At 41.1% G+C, this 17,817-nt stretch overlaps 1 protein-coding gene across 1 annotated transcript in view; it reads right to left on the bottom strand.

Annotated features, from left to right (window-relative positions):
• Window positions 1-17,817, bottom strand: part of LOC139759415 (cytochrome P450 2J3-like) — a 150,468-nt gene that overhangs the window by 29,432 nt on the left and 103,219 nt on the right. The window contains 2 exon segments of the mRNA XM_071681507.1: window positions 1,141-1,252; window positions 16,832-17,062. Of these exon segments, the coding sequence (XP_071537608.1) occupies window positions 1,141-1,252; window positions 16,832-17,062 (343 nt within the window).

Genomic DNA, 17,817 nt, shown 5'->3' with positions numbered 1-17,817 from the left:
AAGTGTGTGAAAGAAGAAAGTTAAGAGTAAATGTGAATAAGAGCAAGGTTATTAGGTACAGTAGGGTAGAGGGTCAAGTCAACTGGGAGGTAAGTATGAATGGAGAAAAACTGGAGGAAGTAAAGTGTTTTAGATATCTGGGAGTGGATCTGTCAGCGGATGGAACCATGGAAGCGGAAGTGGATCATAGGGTGGGGGAGGGGGCGAAAATCCTGGGAACCTTGAAGAATGTGTGGAAGTCGAGAACATTATCTCGGAAAGCAAAAATGGGTATGTTTGAAGGAATAGTGGTTCCAACAATGTTGTATGGTTGCGAGGCGTGGGCTATGGATAGAGTTGTGCGCAGGAGGATGGATGTGCTGGAAATGAGATGTTTGAGGACAATTTGTGGTGTGAGGTGGTTTGATCAAGTAAGTAACGTAAGGGTAAGAGAGATGTGTGGAAATAAAAAGAGCGTGGTTGAAAGAGGAGAAGAGGGTGTTTTGAAGTGGTTTGGGCACATGGAGAGAATGAGTGAGGAAAGATTGACCAAGAGCATATATGTGTCGGAGGTGGAGGGAATGAGGAGAAGTGGGAGACCAAATTGGAGGTGGAAAGATGGAGTGAAAAAGATTTTGTGTGATCGGGGCCTGAACATGCAGGAGGGTGAAAGGAGGGCAAGGAATAGAGTGAATTGGATCGATGTGGTATACCGGGGTCGACGTGGTGTCAGTGGATTTAATCAGGGCATGTGAAGCGTCTGGGGTAAACCATGGAAAGCTGTGTAGGTATGTATATTTGCGTGTGTGGACGTATGTATATACATGTGTATGTGGGGGGGGTTGGGCCATTTCTTTCGTCTGTTTCCTTGCGCTACCTCGCAAACGCGGGAGACAGCGACAAAGTATAATAAAAAAATTTATAAATATATATATATATATATATATATATATATATATATATATATATATATATATATATATATATATATATCTGCCTTCTTATTCCAAATCAGGCCTCCAAATGAAGGGTATGATAGTCATTCTCACAAACCGAATGTGGATTACATGTCATTTACTCAACTGTACACTGAAATCCATCATTTGATGCGAAATCATTATCATTGGTTTGGCACCAACAACAAAAACGTCATATGCTTACTGTCGAAATATGTTGGCTTGTCTCCTGATTTTCTCATCTCCTGAAGATAAAGTGACGTTAAACAGTTGGTCGTGATGCCATCATCGCTTGCTATAAATTCATGGATTTCATCCTGCGGCGGTGAGAAAACAACCTTTGAATTAAGCAATATCACAATATACCTTGAAGCAAAATTTAATTAGTCATTCCAATATATATATATATATATATATATATATATATATATATATATATATGTACATATCATACAAACTCCAACAGCCAGGATCGAACCTGAGACCCTTGTGTAACAAGCGGGAGCGATTCCGGTAGGCTACGATCGCCAATAAAGGGCTGTTGGAGGAGGTTCGTATGTTGTATGAAGATGCGCGTCCATATGCATTTTGTTCGTATATATATATATATATATATATATATATATATATATATATATATATATATATATATATATATATATATATATATATATATATATATATTATATTTTCCTTTCTCGTTGTCTCCCGCGTTTGCGAGGTAGCGCAAGGAAACAGACGAAAGAAATGACCCAACCCACCCCCATACACATGTATATACTTACACGTCCACACACGCAAATATACATACCCATACATCTCAATGTACACATATATATACACACAGAGACACATATATATATATATATATATATATATATATATATATATATATATATATATATATATATATATATATATATATATTTCTTTCTTTCAAACTATTCGTCATTTCCCGCGTTAGCGAGGTAGTGTTAAGAACAGAGGACTGGGCCTTGGAGTGAATATCCTCCTCTGGCCCCCTTCTCTGTTCCTTGTTTTGGAAAATTAAAAAAAAAAACGAGAGGGGAAGATTTCCAGCCCCCCGCTCCCTCCCCTTTTAGTCGCCTTCTACGACACGCAGGGAATACGTGGGAAGTAGTCTTTCTCCCCTATCCCCAGGGATATATATATATATATATATATATATATATATATATATATATATATATATATATATATATATATATATATATATATATATATATATATATATATATATGTATATATATACATATATATATATATATATATATATATATATATATATATATATATATATATATATATATATATATATATATATATATATATATATATATATATATTTATATATATGTATATATATACATATATATATATATATATATATATATATATATATATATATATATATATATATATATATATATATATATATATATATATATTATCTTGTAGAGGCTAAGGTGAAGATTTGTATGGGTTTTCAGAAAAGAAGAGTGAATGTTGGGGTGAAGAGGGTGGTGAGAGTAAGTGAGCTTGGGAAGGAGACCTGTGTGAGGAAGTACCAAGAGAGACTGAGTACAGAATGAAAAAAGGTGAGAACCATGGAAGAAAGGGGAGTGGGGGAGGAATGGGATGTATTTAGGGAATCAGTGATGGATTGCGCAAAAGATGCTTGTGGCATGAGAAGAGTGGGAGGTGGGTTGATTAGAAAGGGTAGTGAGTGGTCGGATGAAGAAGTAAGAGTATTAGTGAAAGAGAAGAGAGAGGTATTTGGACGATTTTTGCAGGGAAAAAATGCAATTGAGTGGGAGATGTATAAAAGAAAGAGACAGGAGGTCAAGAGAAAGATGCAAGAGGTGAAAAAAAGGGCAAATGAGAGTTGGGGTGAGAGAGTATCATTAAATTTTAGGGAGAATAAAAAGATGTTCTGGAAGGAGGTAAATAAACTGCGTAAGACAAGGGAGCAAATGGGAACTTCAGTGAAGGGCGCAAATGGGGAGGTGATAACAAGTAGTGGTGATGTGAGAAGGAGATGGAGTGAGTATTTTGAAGGTTTGTTGAATGTGTTTGATGATAGAGTGGCAGATATAGGGTGTTTTGGTCGAGGTGGTGTGCAAAGTGAGAGGGTTAGGGAAAATGATTTGATAAACAGAGAAGAGGTAGTGAAAGCTTTGCGGAAGATGAAAGCCGGCAAGGCAGCAGGTTTGGATGGTATTGCAGTGGAATTTATTAAAAAAGGGGGTGACTGTATTGTTGACTGGTTGGTAAGGTTATTTAATGTATGTATGACTCATGGTGAGGTGCCTGAGGATTGGCGGAATGCGTGCATAGTGCCATTGTACAAAGGCAAAGGGGATAAGAGTGAGTGCTCAAATTACAGAGGTATAAGTTTGTTGAATATTCCTGGTAAATTATATGGGAGGGTATTGATTGAGAGGGTGAAGGCATGTACAGAGCATCAGATTGGGGAAGAGCAGTGTGGTTTCAGAAGTGGTACAGGATGTGTGGATCAGGTGTTTGCTTTGAAGAATGTATGTGAGAAATACTTAGAAAAGCAAATGGATTTGTATGTAGCATTTATGGATCTGGAGAAGGCATATGATAGAGTTGATAGAGATGCTCTGTGGAAGGTATTAAGAATATATGGTGTGGGAGGCAAGTTGTTAGAAGCAGTGAAAAGTTTTTATCGAGGATGTAAGGCATGTGTACGTGTAGGAAGAGAGGAAAGTGATTGGTTCTCAGTGAATGTAGGTTTGCGGCAGGGGTGTGTGATGTCTCCATGGTTGTTTAATTTGTTTATGGATGGGGTTGTTAGGGAGGTAAATGCAAGAGTTTTGGAAAGAGGGGAAGTATGAAGTCTGTTGGGGATGAGAGAGCTTGGGAAGTGAGTCAGTTGTTGTTCGCTGATGATACAGCGCTGGTGGCTGATTCATGTGAGAAACTGCAGAAGCTGGTGACTGAGTTTGGTAAAGTGTGTGGAAGAAGAAAGTTAAGAGTAAATGTGAATAAGAGCAAGGTTATTAGGTACAGTAGGGTTGAGGGTCAAGTCAATTGGGAGGTGAGTTTGAATGGAGAAAAACTGGAAGAAGTGAAGTGTTTTAGATATCTGGGAGTGGATCTGGCAGCGGATGGAACCATGGAAGCGGAAGTGGATCATAGGGTGGGGGAGGGGGCGAAAATTCTGAGGGCCTTGAAGAATGTGTGGAAGTCGAGAACATTATCTCGGAAAGCAAAAATAGGTATGTTTGAAGGAATAGTGGTTCCAACAATGTTGTATGGTTGCGAGGCGTGGGCTATGGATAGAGTTGTGCGCAGGAGGATGGATGTGCTGGAAATGAGATGTTTGAGGACAATGTGTGGTGTGAGGTGGTTTGATCGAGTGAGTAACGTAAGGGTAAGAGACATGTGTGGAAATAAAAAGAGCGTGGTTGAGAGAGCAGAAGAGGGTGTTTTGAAGTGGTTTGGGCACATGGAGAGAGTGAGTGAGGAAAGATTGACCAAGAGGAAATATGTGTCGGAGGTGGAGGGAACGAGGAGAAGAGGGAGACCAAATTGGAGGTGAAAGATGGAGTGAAAAAGATTTTGTGTGACCGGGGCCTGAACATGCAGGAGGGTGAAAGGAGGGCAAGGAATAGAGTGAATTGGAGCGATGTGGTATACCGGGGTTGACGTGCTGTCAGTGGATTGAATCAAGGCATGTGAAGCGTCTGGGGTAAACCATGGAAAGCTGTGTAGGTATGTATATTTGCGTGTGTGGACGTATGTATAAACATGTGTTGGGGGGTTGGGGGGTTGGGCCATTTCTTTCGTCTGTTTCCTTGCGCTACCTCGCAAACGCGGGAGACAGCGGCAAAGTATAATAAAATAAAAATATACATATATATATATATATATATATATATATATATATATATATATATATATATATATATATATATATATATATATATATATATATATATATATCTTTCTTTCTTTTAAACTATTCGCCATTTCCCGCGTTAGCGAGGTAGCATTAAGAACAGAGGACTGGGCCTTTGACTGGCCCAATTCTCTGTTCCTTCTTTTGGAAAATAAAAAAAAAAAACGAGAGGGGAAGATTTCCAGCCCCCCGCTCCCTCCCCTTTTAGTCGCCTTCTACGACACGCAGGGAATACGTGGGAAGTATTCTTAATCCCCTATCCCCAGGGATAATATATATATATATACATATACATATATATATATACATATATATATACATACATATATATTTATATATATATATATATATATATATATATATATATATATATATATATATATATATATATATATATATATATATATATATATATATATATATATATATATATATGCATATATATATATATATATACATATATATATATATATATATATATATATACATATATATATATATATATATATATATATATATATATATATATATATATATATATATATATATATATATATATATATATATATATATATATATATATGTATATATATATATATATGTATATATATATATATATATATATATATATATATATATATATATATATATATATATATATATATATATATTATATATTATATATATATTATATTATATTATACTTTGTCGCTGTCTCCCGCGTTTGGGAGGTAGCGCAAGGAAACAGACGAAAGAAATGGCCCAACCCCCCCCCATACACATGTATATACATACGTCCACACACGCAAATATACATACCTACACAGCTTTCCATGGTTTACCCCAGACGCTTCACATGCCTTGATTCAATCCACTGACAGCACGTCAACCCCGGTATACCACATCGCTCCAATTCACTCTATTCCTTGCCCTCCTTTCACCCTCCTGCATGTTCAGGCCCCGATCACACAAAATCTTTTTCACTCCATCTTTCCACCTCCAATTTGGTCTCCCTCTTCTCCTCGTTCCCTCCACCTCCGACACATATATCCTCTTGGTCAATCTTTCCTCACTCATTCTCTCCATGTGCCCAAACCACTTCAAAACACCCTCTTCTGCTCTCTCAACCACGCTCTTTTTATTTCCACACATGTCTCTTACCCTTACGTTACTCACTCGATCAAACCACCTCACACCACACATTGTCCTCAAACATCTCATTTCCAGCACATCCATCCTCCTGCGCACAACTCTATCCATAGCCCACGCCTCGCAACCATACAACATTGTTGGAACCACTATTCCTTCAAACATACCCATTTTTGCTTTCCGAGATAATGTTCTCGACTTCCACACATTCTTCAAGGCCCCCAGAATTTTCGCCCCCTCCCCCACCCTATGATCCACTTCCGCTTCCATGGTTCCATCCGCTGCCAGATCCACTCCCAGATATATAAAACACTTCACTTCCTCCAGTTTTTCTCCATTCAAACTCACCTCCGAATTGACTTGACCCTCAACCCTACTGTACCTAATAACCTTGCTCTTATTCACATTTACTCTTAACTTTCTTCTTCCACACACTTTACCAAATATATATATACACATGCACACAATTCACACTGTCTGCCTTTATTCATTCCCATCGCCACCTCGCCACACATGGAATAACATCCCCCTCCCCCCTCATGTGTGCGACTTAGCGCTAGGAAAAGACAACAAAGGCCCCATTCGTTCACACTCAGTCTCTAGCTGTCATGCAATAATGCCCGAAACCACAGCTCCCTTTCCACACCCAGGTTCCACAGAACTTTCCATGGTTTACCCCAGACGCTTCACATGCCCTGATTCAATCCATTGACAGCACGTCGACCCGGATATAACACTCGATCCAATTCACTCTATTCCTTGCCCGCCTTTCACCCTCCTGCATGTTCAGGCCCAGATCACTCAAAATCTTTTTCACTCCATCTTTCCACCTCCAATTTGGTCTCCCACTTCTCCTCGTTCCCTCCACCTACGACACATATATCCTCTTGGTCAATCTTTCCTCACTCATTCTCTCCATGTGACCAAACCATTTAAAAACACCCTCTTCTGCTCTCTCAACCACGCTCTTTTTATTTCCCCACGTCTCTCTTACCCTTACATTACTTACTCGTCAAACCACCTCACACCACACATTGTCCTCAAACATCTCATTTCCAGCACATCCACCCTCCTGCGCACAACTCTATCCATAGCCCACGCCTCGCAACCATGCAACAATGTTGGAACCACTATTCCTTCAAACATACCCATTTTTGCTTTCCGAGATAATGTTTTCGACTTCCACACATTCTTCAAGGCTCCCAGGATTTTCGCCCTCCTCCCCCACCCTATGATTTACTTCTGCTTCCATGGTTCCATCCGCTGCCAGATCCACTCCCAGATATCTAAAACACTTTACTTCCTCCAGTTTTTCTCCATTCAAACTTACCTCCCAATTGACTTGACCCTCAACCCTACTGTACCTAATAACCTTGCGCTTATTCACATTTACTCTTAACTTTCTTCTTTCACACACTTTACGAAACTCAGTCACCAGCTTCTGCAGTTTCTCACATGAATTACCCAAGAGCGGTGTATCATCACCGAGCAACAATTGACTCACTTCCCAAGCTCTCTCATCCACAACAGACTGCATACTTGCCCCTCTTTCCAAAACTCTTGCGTTCACCTCCCTAACAACCCCATCCATAAACAAATTAAACAACCATGGAGACATCACACACCCCTGCCGCAAACCTACATTCACTGAGACCCAATCACTTTCCTCTCTTCCTACACGTACACATGCCTTACATCCTCGGTAAAAACCTTTCAGTGCTTCTAACAACTTGTCTCCCACACCATATATTCTTAGTACCTTCCACAGAGCATCTCTATCAACTCTATCATATGCCTTCTTCAGATCCATAAATGCTACATACAAATCCATTTGCTTTTCTAAGTATTTCTCACATGCATTCTTTAAAGCAAACACCTGATCCACACATCCTCTACCACTTCTGAAACCACACTGCTCTTCCCCAATCTGAAGCTCTGTACATGCCTTCACCCACTCAATAAATACCCTCCCGTATAATTTACCAAACTTATACCTCTCTAATTTGAGCACTCACTCTTATCCCCTTTGCCTTTGTACAATGGCACTATGCACGCATTCCGCCAATCCTCAGGCACCTCACCATGAATCATACATACATTAGATAACCTTACCAACCAGTCAACAATACAGTCACCCCCTTTTTTAATAAATTCCACTGCAGTTCCATGCAAACCTGCTGCCTTGCCGGCTTTCATCTTCCGCAAAGCTTTTACTACCTCTTCTCTGTTTACCAAATCATTTTCCCTAACCCTCTCACTTTGCACACCACCTCGACCAAAACACCCTATATCTGCCATTCTATCAGCAAACACATTCAACAAACCTTCAAAATACTCACTCCATCTCCTTCTCACATCACCACTACTTGTTATCACCTACCCATTAGCCCCCTTCACTGAAGTTCCCATTTGCTCCCTTGTCTTACGCACTTTATTTACCTCCTTCCAGAAGCATCTTTTTATTCTCCCTAGAATTTAATGATACTCTCTCACCCCAACTCTCATTTGCCCTCTTTTCACCTCTTGCACCTTTCTCTTGACCTCCTGTCTCTTTGTTTTATACATCTCCCACTAAATTGCCTTTTTTTCCCTGCAAAAATCGTCCAAATGCCTCTCTCTTCTCTTTCACTAATAATCTTACTTCTTCATCCGACCTCTCACTACCCTTTCTAATCAACCCACCTCCCACGTTTCTCATCCCACAAGCATCTTTTGCGCAAGCCATCACTGCTCCCCTAAATACATCCCATTCCTCCCCCACTCCCCTTACATCCATTGTTCTCACCTTTTTCCATTTTGTACTCAGTTTCTCTTGGGACTTCCTCACACAAGTCTCCTTCCAAGCTCACTTACTCTCACCGCTCTCTTCACCCCAACATTCTCTCTTCTTTTCTGAAAACCCATACAAATCTTCACCTTCGCCTCCACAAGATAATGATCAGACATCCCTCCAGTTGCACCTCTTAGCACATTAACATCCAAAAGTCTCTCTTTCGCGCGCCTGTCAATTAACTTGTAATCCAATAACGTTCTCTGGCCATCTCTTCTACTTACATACGTATACTTATGTATATCTCGCTTTTTAAACCAAGTATTCCCAGTCACCAGTCCTTTTTCAGCACATAAATCTACAAACTCTTCACCATTTCCATTTACAACACTGAACACCCCATGTATACCAATTATTCCCTCAACTGCCACATTGTGCACCTTTGCATTCAAATCACCCATCACTATAACCTGTCTTGTGCATTAAAGCACTAACACACTCATTCAGCTGCTCCCAAAACACTTGCCTCTCATGCTCTTTCTTCTCATGCCGAGGTGCATATGCACCAATAATCACCCATCTCTCTCCATCAACTTTCAATTTTACCCATATTAATATAGAATTTACTTTCTTACATTCTATCACATACTCCCACAACTCCTGTTTCAGGAGTGGTGCTACTCCTTCTCTTGCTCTTGTCCTCTCACTAACCCCTGACTTTACTCCCAAGACATTCCCAAACCACTCTTCCACTTTACCCTTGAGCTTCGTTTCACTCAGAGCCAAAACATCCAGGTTCCTTTCTTCAAACATACTACCTATCTCTCCTTTTATCTCATCTTGGTTACATCCACACACATTTAGACACCCCAATCTGAGCCTTCGAGGAGGATGAGCACTCCTCGCGTGACTCCTTCTTCTGTCTCCCATTTTAGAAAAATAAAATACAAGGAGGGGAGAGTTTCTCGCCCCCCGCTCCCGTCCCGTGAAAGAATACTTCCCACGCATTCCTCGTGTGTCGTAGAAGGCGACTAGAGGGGACGGGAGCGGGGGGCCAGAAATCCTCCCCTCCTTGTATTTTTTAACTTTCTAAAATGGGAAACAGAAGAAGGAGTCACGCGGGGAGTGCTCATCCTCCTCGAAGGCTCAGACTGGGGTGTCTAAATGTATGTGGATGTAACCAAGAGTGTGAAAAAAGGAGAGATAGGTAGTATGTTTGAGGAAAGGAACCTGGATGTTTTGGCTCTGAGTAAAACGAAGCTCAAGGGTAAAGGGGAAGAGTGGTTTGGGAATGTCTTGGGAGTAAAGTCAGGGGTTAGTGAGAGGACAAGAGCAAGGGAAGGAGTAGCAGTACTCCTGAAACAGGAGTTGTGGGAGTATGTGATAGAATGTAAGAAAGTAAATTCTCGATTAATATGGGTAAAACTGAAAGTTGATGGAGAGAAATGGGTGATTATTGGTGCATATGCACCTGGGCATGAGAAGAAAGATCATGAGAGGGAAGTGTTTTGGGAGCAGCTGAATGAGTGTGCTAGTGGTTTTGATGCACGAGACCGGGTTATAGTGATGGGTGATTTAAATGCAAAGGTGAGTAATGTGGCAGTTGAGGGAATAATTGGTATACATGGGGTGTTCAGTGTTGTAAATGGAAATGGTGAAGAGCTTGTAGATTTATGTGCTGAAAAAGGACTGGTGATTGGGAATATCTGGTTTAAAAAGCGAGATATACATGAGGATACGTATGTAAGTAGGAGAGATGGCCAGAGAGCGTTATTGGATTACGTGTTAATTGACAGGCGCGCGAAAGAGACTTTTGGATGTTAATGTGCTGAGAGGTGCAACTGGAGGGATGTTTGATCATTATCTTGTGGAGGCTAAGGTGAAGATTTGAATGGGTTTTCAGAAAAGAAGAGTGAATGTTGGGGTGAAGAGGGTGGTGAGAGTAAGTGAGCTTGGGAAGGAGACTTGTGTGAGGAAGTACCAAGAGAGGCTGAGTACAGAATGGAAAATGGTGAGAACAATGGAAGTAAGAGGAGTGGGGGAGGAATGGGATGTATTTAGGGAAGCAGTGATGGCTTGCGCAAAAGATGCTTGTGGGATGAGAAACGTGGGAGGTGGGTTGATTAGAAAGGGTAGTGAGTGGTGGGATGAAGAAGTAAGATTATTAGTGAAAGAGAAGAGAGAGGCATTTGGACGATTTTTGCAGGGAAAAAAAGGCAATTTAGTGGGAGATGTATAAAACAAAGAGACAGGAGGTCAAGAGAAAGGTGCAAGAGGTGAAAAGAGGGCAAATGAGAGTTGGGGTGAGAGAGTATCATTAAATTCTAGGGAGAATAAAAAGATGTTCTGGAAGGAGGTAAATAAAGTGCGTAAAACAAGGGAGCAAATGGGAACGTCAGTGAAGGGCGCAAATGGGTAGGTGATAACAAGTAGTGGTGATGTGAGAAGGAGATGGAGTGAGTATTTTGAAGGTTTGTTGAATGTGTTTGATGATAGAGTGGCAGATATAGGGTGTTTTGGTCGAGGTGGTGTGCAAAGTGAGAGGGTTAGGGAAAATGATTTGGTAAACAGAGAAGAGGTAGTAAAAGCTTTGCGGAAGATGAAAGCCGGCAAGGTAGCAGGTTTGGATGGTATTGCAGTGGAATTTATTAAAAAAGGAGGTGACTGTATTGTTGACTGGTTGGTAAGGTTATTTAATGTATGTATGACTCATGGTGAGGTGCCTGAGGATTGGCGGAATGCGTGCATAGTGCCATTGTACAAAGGCAAAGGGGATAAGAGTGAGTGCTCAAATTACAGAGGTATACGTTTGTTGAGTATTCCTGGTAAATTATATGGGAGGGTATTGATTGAGGGGGTGAAGGCATGTACAGAGCATCAGATTGGGGAAGAGCAGTGTGGTTTCAGAAGTGGTAGAGGATGTGTGGATCAGGTGTTTGCTTTGAAGAATGTATGTGAGAAATACTTAGAAAAGCAAATGGATTTGTATGTAGCATTTATGGATCTGGAGAAGGCATATGATAGAGTTGATAGAGATGCTCTGTGGAAGGTATTAAGAATATATGGTGTGGGAGGCAAGTTGTTAGAAGCAGTGAAAAGTTTTTATCGAGGATGTAAGGCATGTGTACGTGTAAGAAGAGAGGAAAGTGATTGGTTCTCAGTGAATGTAGGTTTGCGGCAGGGGTGTGTGATGTCTCCATGGTTGTTTAATTTGTTTATGGATGGGGTTGTTAGGGAGGTAAATGCAAGAGTTTTGGAAAGAGGGGCAAGTATGAAGTCTTTTGTGGATGACAGAGATTGGGAAGTGAGTCAGTTGTTGTTCGCTGATGATACAGCGCTGGTGGCTGATTCATGTGAGAAACTGCAGAAGCTGGTGACTGAGTTTGGTAAAGTGTGTGAAAGAAGAAAGTTAAGAGTAAATGTGAATAAGAGCAAGGTTATTAGGTACAGTGGGGTTGAGGGTCAAGTCAATTGGGAGGTAGGTTTGAATGGAGAAAAACTGGAGGAAGTAAAGGGTTTTAGATATCTGGGAGCGGATCTGGCAGCGGATGGAACCATGGAAGCGGAAGTGAATCATAGGGTGGGTGAGGGGGCGAAAATCCTAGGACCCTTGAAGAATGTGTGGAAGTCGAGAACATTATCTTGGAAAGCAAAAATGGGTATGTTTGAAGGAATAGTGGTTCCAACAATGTTGTATGGTTGCGAGGCGTGGGCTATGGATAGAGTTGTGCGCAGGAGGGTGGATGTGCTGGAAATGAGATGTTTGAGGACAATGTGTGGTGTGAGGTGGTTTGATCGAGTAAGTAATGTAAGGGTAGGAGAGATGTGTTGAAATAGAAAGAGTGTGGTTGAGAGAGCAGAAGAGGGTGTTTTGAAATGGTTTGGGCACATGGAGAGAATGAGTGAGGAAAGATTGACCAAGAGGATATATGTGTCGGAGGTGGAGGGAACGAGAAGTGGGAGACCAAATTGGAGGTGGAAAGATGGAGTGAAAAAGATTCTGTATGATCGGGGCCTGAACATGCAGGAGGGTGAAAGGAGGGCAAGGAATAGAGTGAATTGGATCGATATGGTATACCGGGTTGACGTGCTGTCAGTGGATTTGAATCAGGGCATGTGAAGCGTCGGGTAAACCATGGAAAGTTGAGTGGGGCCTGGATGTGGAAAGGGAGCTGTGGTTTCGGGCATTATTGCATGACAGCTAGAGAATGAGTGTGAGCAAATGGGGCCTTTGTTGTCCTTTCCTAGTGCTACCTCGCACACATGAGGGGGGGAGGGGGATGGTATTCCATGTGTGGCGAGGTGGCGATGGGAATGAATAAAGGCAGACAGTGTGAATTGTGTGCATGGGTATATATGTATGTGTATGTGTGTGTATATATATGTGTACATTGAGATGTATAGGTATGTATATTTGCGTGTGTGGACGTGTATGTATATACATTGTGTATGTGGGTGGGTTGAGCCATTTCTTTCGTCTGTTTCCTTGCGCTACCTCGCAAACGCGGGAGACAGCGACAAAGCAAAATAAATATATAAATACATATATATATATATATATATATATATATATATATATATATATATATATATATATATATATATATATATATATATATATATATTTTTCATACTATTCGCCATTTCCCGCATTAGCGAGGTAGCGTTAAGAACAGAGGACTGGGCCTTTGAGGGAATATCCTCATATGGCCCCCTTCTCTGTTCCTTCTTTTGGAAAAATTTAAAAAGAAATGAGAGGGGAGGATTTCCAGCCCCCCGCTCCCTCTCCTTTTAGTCGCCTTTTACGACATGCAGGGAATACGTGGGAAGTATTCTTTCTCCCCTATATATATTTATCTATTTATTCACCTTGCCCCGCCGCCGCCCCCCGCGCCAGCGAGGTAGTGCAAGGAAACAGACGAAAGAATGGCCCAACCCACCCACATACACATGTATATACATACACGTCCACACACACCACATATACATACCTATACATCTCAACGTATACATATATATACACACACAGACATATACATATATACCCATGTACATAATTCATACTGTTTGCCTTTATTCATTTCCATCGCCACCCCGCCACACATGGAATAACAACATCCTTCCCCCTCATGTGTGTGAGGTAGTGCTAGGAAAAGACAACAAAGGCCATATTCGTTCACACTCAGTCTCTAGCTGTCATATAATAATGCACCGAAACCACAGCTCCCTTTCCACATCCAGGCCCCACAGAACTTTCCATGGTTTACCCCAAACGCTTCACATGCCCTGGTTCAATCCATTGACACCATGTCGACCCCAGTATACCACATCGTTCCAATTCACTCTATTCCTTGCACGCCTTTCACCCTCCTGCATGTTCAGGCCCCTATAACTCAAAATCTTTTTCACTCCATCTTTCCCCCTCCAATTTGGTCTCCCACTTCTCCTCGTTCCCTCCATCTTTGACACGTACACCCTCTTTGTTAATCCTCCTTACTCATCCTCACGAGTCCAAATTATTTCAACAAAGCCACTTCTGCTCTCTCAACCACTCTTTTTATTACCACACATATCTTTTACCCTTTCATTACTTAGTCAATCAAACTACATATATCTTATTTCATATATATTTGTCATTTCCCATATTAGTGAGGTAGTGTTAAGAACATGAGGATAGAGGACAAAGAGGATATATGCATCAGAAGTGGAGGGAACAATCACCCCGCCACTTACTACCAATTTCTCAACTGCCCATATCCCATATCTCTTGCACATGCTATCACTGCTTCACTAAATATCTCCCATTCCCCTTGCTTCATTTGCTTACAACTTTAGCTATTCTATACCCAATCTCTTCTAGTATTTCACACACACACACACACCTCTTTTTTCCAAGCTCATTTCTTTCTCACCCTCTTCTCATTAATATTAGTTTCCCCTCCCAACACATTAACATCTAGGAGTCTATCTTTTGCACACCTATAAATTTGTACAGAGTCCAACACTTCTCTCTGACCAGGTTCCCTACTCACTGATGTATATTTATGCATGTCCCTTTAAAAAAAAAAAAAAAAAAAAAAAAAAATAGGGATAGGGGAGAAAGAATACTTCCCACTCATTCCTCACAGTTCGTAGAAGGCGACTAAAGAGGACGGGAGCGTGGGGCTAGAAACCCTCCCCTCCTTGTATTTTACTTTTCTAAAATGGGAAACAGAAGAAGGAGCCACGCGGGGAGTGCTCATCCTCCTCGAAGGCTCAGATTGGGGTGTCTAAATGTGTGTGGATGTAACCAAGATGAGAAAAAAGGAGATCGGTAGTTTGTTTGTGGAACGGAACCTGGATGTTTTCGCTCTGAGTGAAACGAAGCTCAACGATAAAGGGGAAGAATGGTTTGGGAATGTCTTGGGAGTAAAGTCAGGGGTTTTTGAGAGGACAAGAGCAAGGGAAGGAGTAGCACTACTCCCGAAACAGGAGTGGTGGGAGTATGTGATAGTGTGTAAGAAGGTAAACTCTAGATTGATATGGGTAAAGTTGAAAGTTGATGGAGAGAGATTAGTGATTATTGGTGCATATGCACCTGGGCATGAGAAGAGAAACCATGGGAGGCAAGTGTTTTGGGAGCAGCTGAATGAGTGTGTTAGTAGTTTTGATGCACGAGACCGAGTTATAGTGATGAGGGATTTGAATGCAAACGTGAGTAATGTGGCAGTTGAGGGAATAACTGGTATACATGGGGTGTTCAGTGTTGTAAATGGAAATGGTGAAGAGATTGTAGATTTATGTGCTGAATAGGGACTGGTGATTGGGAATACCTGGTTTAAAAAGAGAGATATACATAAGTATACGTATGTAAGTAGGAGAGATGGCCAGAGAGCGTTATTGGATTACTTGTTAATTGATAGGCGCGCGAAAGAGAGACTTTTGGATGTTAATGTGCTGAGAGGTGCAACTGGAGGGATATCTGATCATTATCTTGTGGAGGCAAAGGTGAAGATTTGTAGAGGTTTTCAGAAAAGAAGAGAGAATGTTGGGGTGAAGAGAGTAGTGAGAGTAAGTGAGCTTGGGAAGGAGACTTGTGTGAGGAAGTACCAGGAGAGACTGAATACAGAATGGAAAAAGGTGAGAACAAAGGACGTAAGGGGAGTGGGGGAGGAATGTGATGTATTTAGGGAAGCAGTGATGGCTTGCGCAAAAGAAGCTTGTGGCATGAGAAGCGTGGGAGGTGGGAAGATTAGAAAGGGTAGTGAGTGGTGGGATGACGAAGTAAGATTATTAGTGAACGAGAAGAGAGAGGCATTTGGACGATTTTTGCAGGGAAATAATGCAAATGAGTGGGAGATGTATTAAAGAAAGAGGCAGGAGGTCAAGAGAAAGGTGCAAGAGGTGAAAAAGCAGGCAAATGAGAGTTAGGGTGAGAGGGTATCATTAAATTTTAGGGAGAATAAAAAGATGTTTTGGAAGGAGGTAAATAAAGTGCGTAAGACAAGGGAGCAAATGGGAACTTCAGTGAAGGGCGCTAATGGGGAGGTGATAACAAGTAGTGGTGATGTGAGAAGGAGATGGAGTGAGTATTTTAAAGGTTTTTGAATGTGTTTGATGATAGAGTGGCAGATATAGGGTGTTTTGGTCGGAAATGACCTGTGGACTCAGTTTCTGTTATGTTAAGACACTTGACTACAGTCAAGTGACTCAGGTACTTTATGTATGGTAACGTGGTATTGTAAATTCCGTGCCTCATAGATTGTGAAATTCTGCTGACCTTTCATAATGTGAGTGAGAGGCACCTGGAGCAGTGAGCAGTTCTGTACCTTTGACTTTGTGATTACTCATGTTTTGCAACTTCTTTTCCAGGAATTACTTGCAAAAAAACATCTTTCTTGAATACTTCAATGAATTCTTTCCCTTTCTCAAAACAAAGCTCGATATGAACCCCCAAGGGATGTCCTATCGTGAATGATTCTTTAAATCATCCCCATCATGATCAGATCTCTTATAAAAGCTGTATATCAAGACTTCCGCTCTTCTTACCTTAATGAATTTGATTATATTTTGTATAGCTGTAACGTTTTCCTTCAGACTAGGTAAATAGGTCGCCAGTTTGGTTATGCCGGGTAGGAACATGATGGGAGACAGGATGTAGACGTCGGTCAGTTGAAGAAAATTCTTGAGAAGAGTTTGAAGTTTCTTATGGCCATAACTATACCTCTTGCCCATCACCATCCCCCATAACACGTTCACCACGGACCGGTTGAAAACACGCTGAAACATACAATGCATGAGATGCCTTACACACACCTGACTACATTTTTTATAGTTTATATCATAGAAACACCTGGCTATACATGATGCTTTTATAGTTTATTCCATACATGCATTTGACTACATATGATATTTGTATAGTTTACATTTATCACACACCTGGCTATACATGATGATTTCATGATTTATACCTTACACACACACACCTGGCTACAGTTCATGCTTGTATAGTTATATCTTACAAACACCTAGCTATACCTAATACATCTCCTTGTATAGTTTATAACTGTCACACAACTGGTTATACGCGACGTTTGCATAGCTCATACCTCACACACACACACACACACACACACACACACACACGCACACACACACACACGCACACACACACACGCACGCACGCACGCACGCACACACACACACACACACACACACACACACACACACACACACACACGCACACACACACACACACACACACACACACACACACACACACACACACACACACACACGCACACACACACACACACACGCACGCACGCACACACACACACACACACACACACACACACACACACACACACACACACACACACACACACACACACCTGCCTGTGTATGGTACTTATATAGATTTTACCTTACACACACCTGACTATACACGATGCTTGTATATTTCATTCCTTACACACACCTGGTCATACTTACACGCTCTTGACTATATGTGATATTAGTTTAATTAGTAGCTT

The sequence above is a fragment of the Panulirus ornatus genome, chromosome 33 (genome assembly GCF_036320965.1).
Source record: "Panulirus ornatus isolate Po-2019 chromosome 33, ASM3632096v1, whole genome shotgun sequence".
In the NCBI taxonomy this organism is placed as follows: Eukaryota; Metazoa; Arthropoda; class Malacostraca; order Decapoda; family Palinuridae; genus Panulirus; species Panulirus ornatus.
Note: the sequence above shows the minus strand (reverse complement) of the source record. Positions and strands in the feature narration are given on the sequence as shown.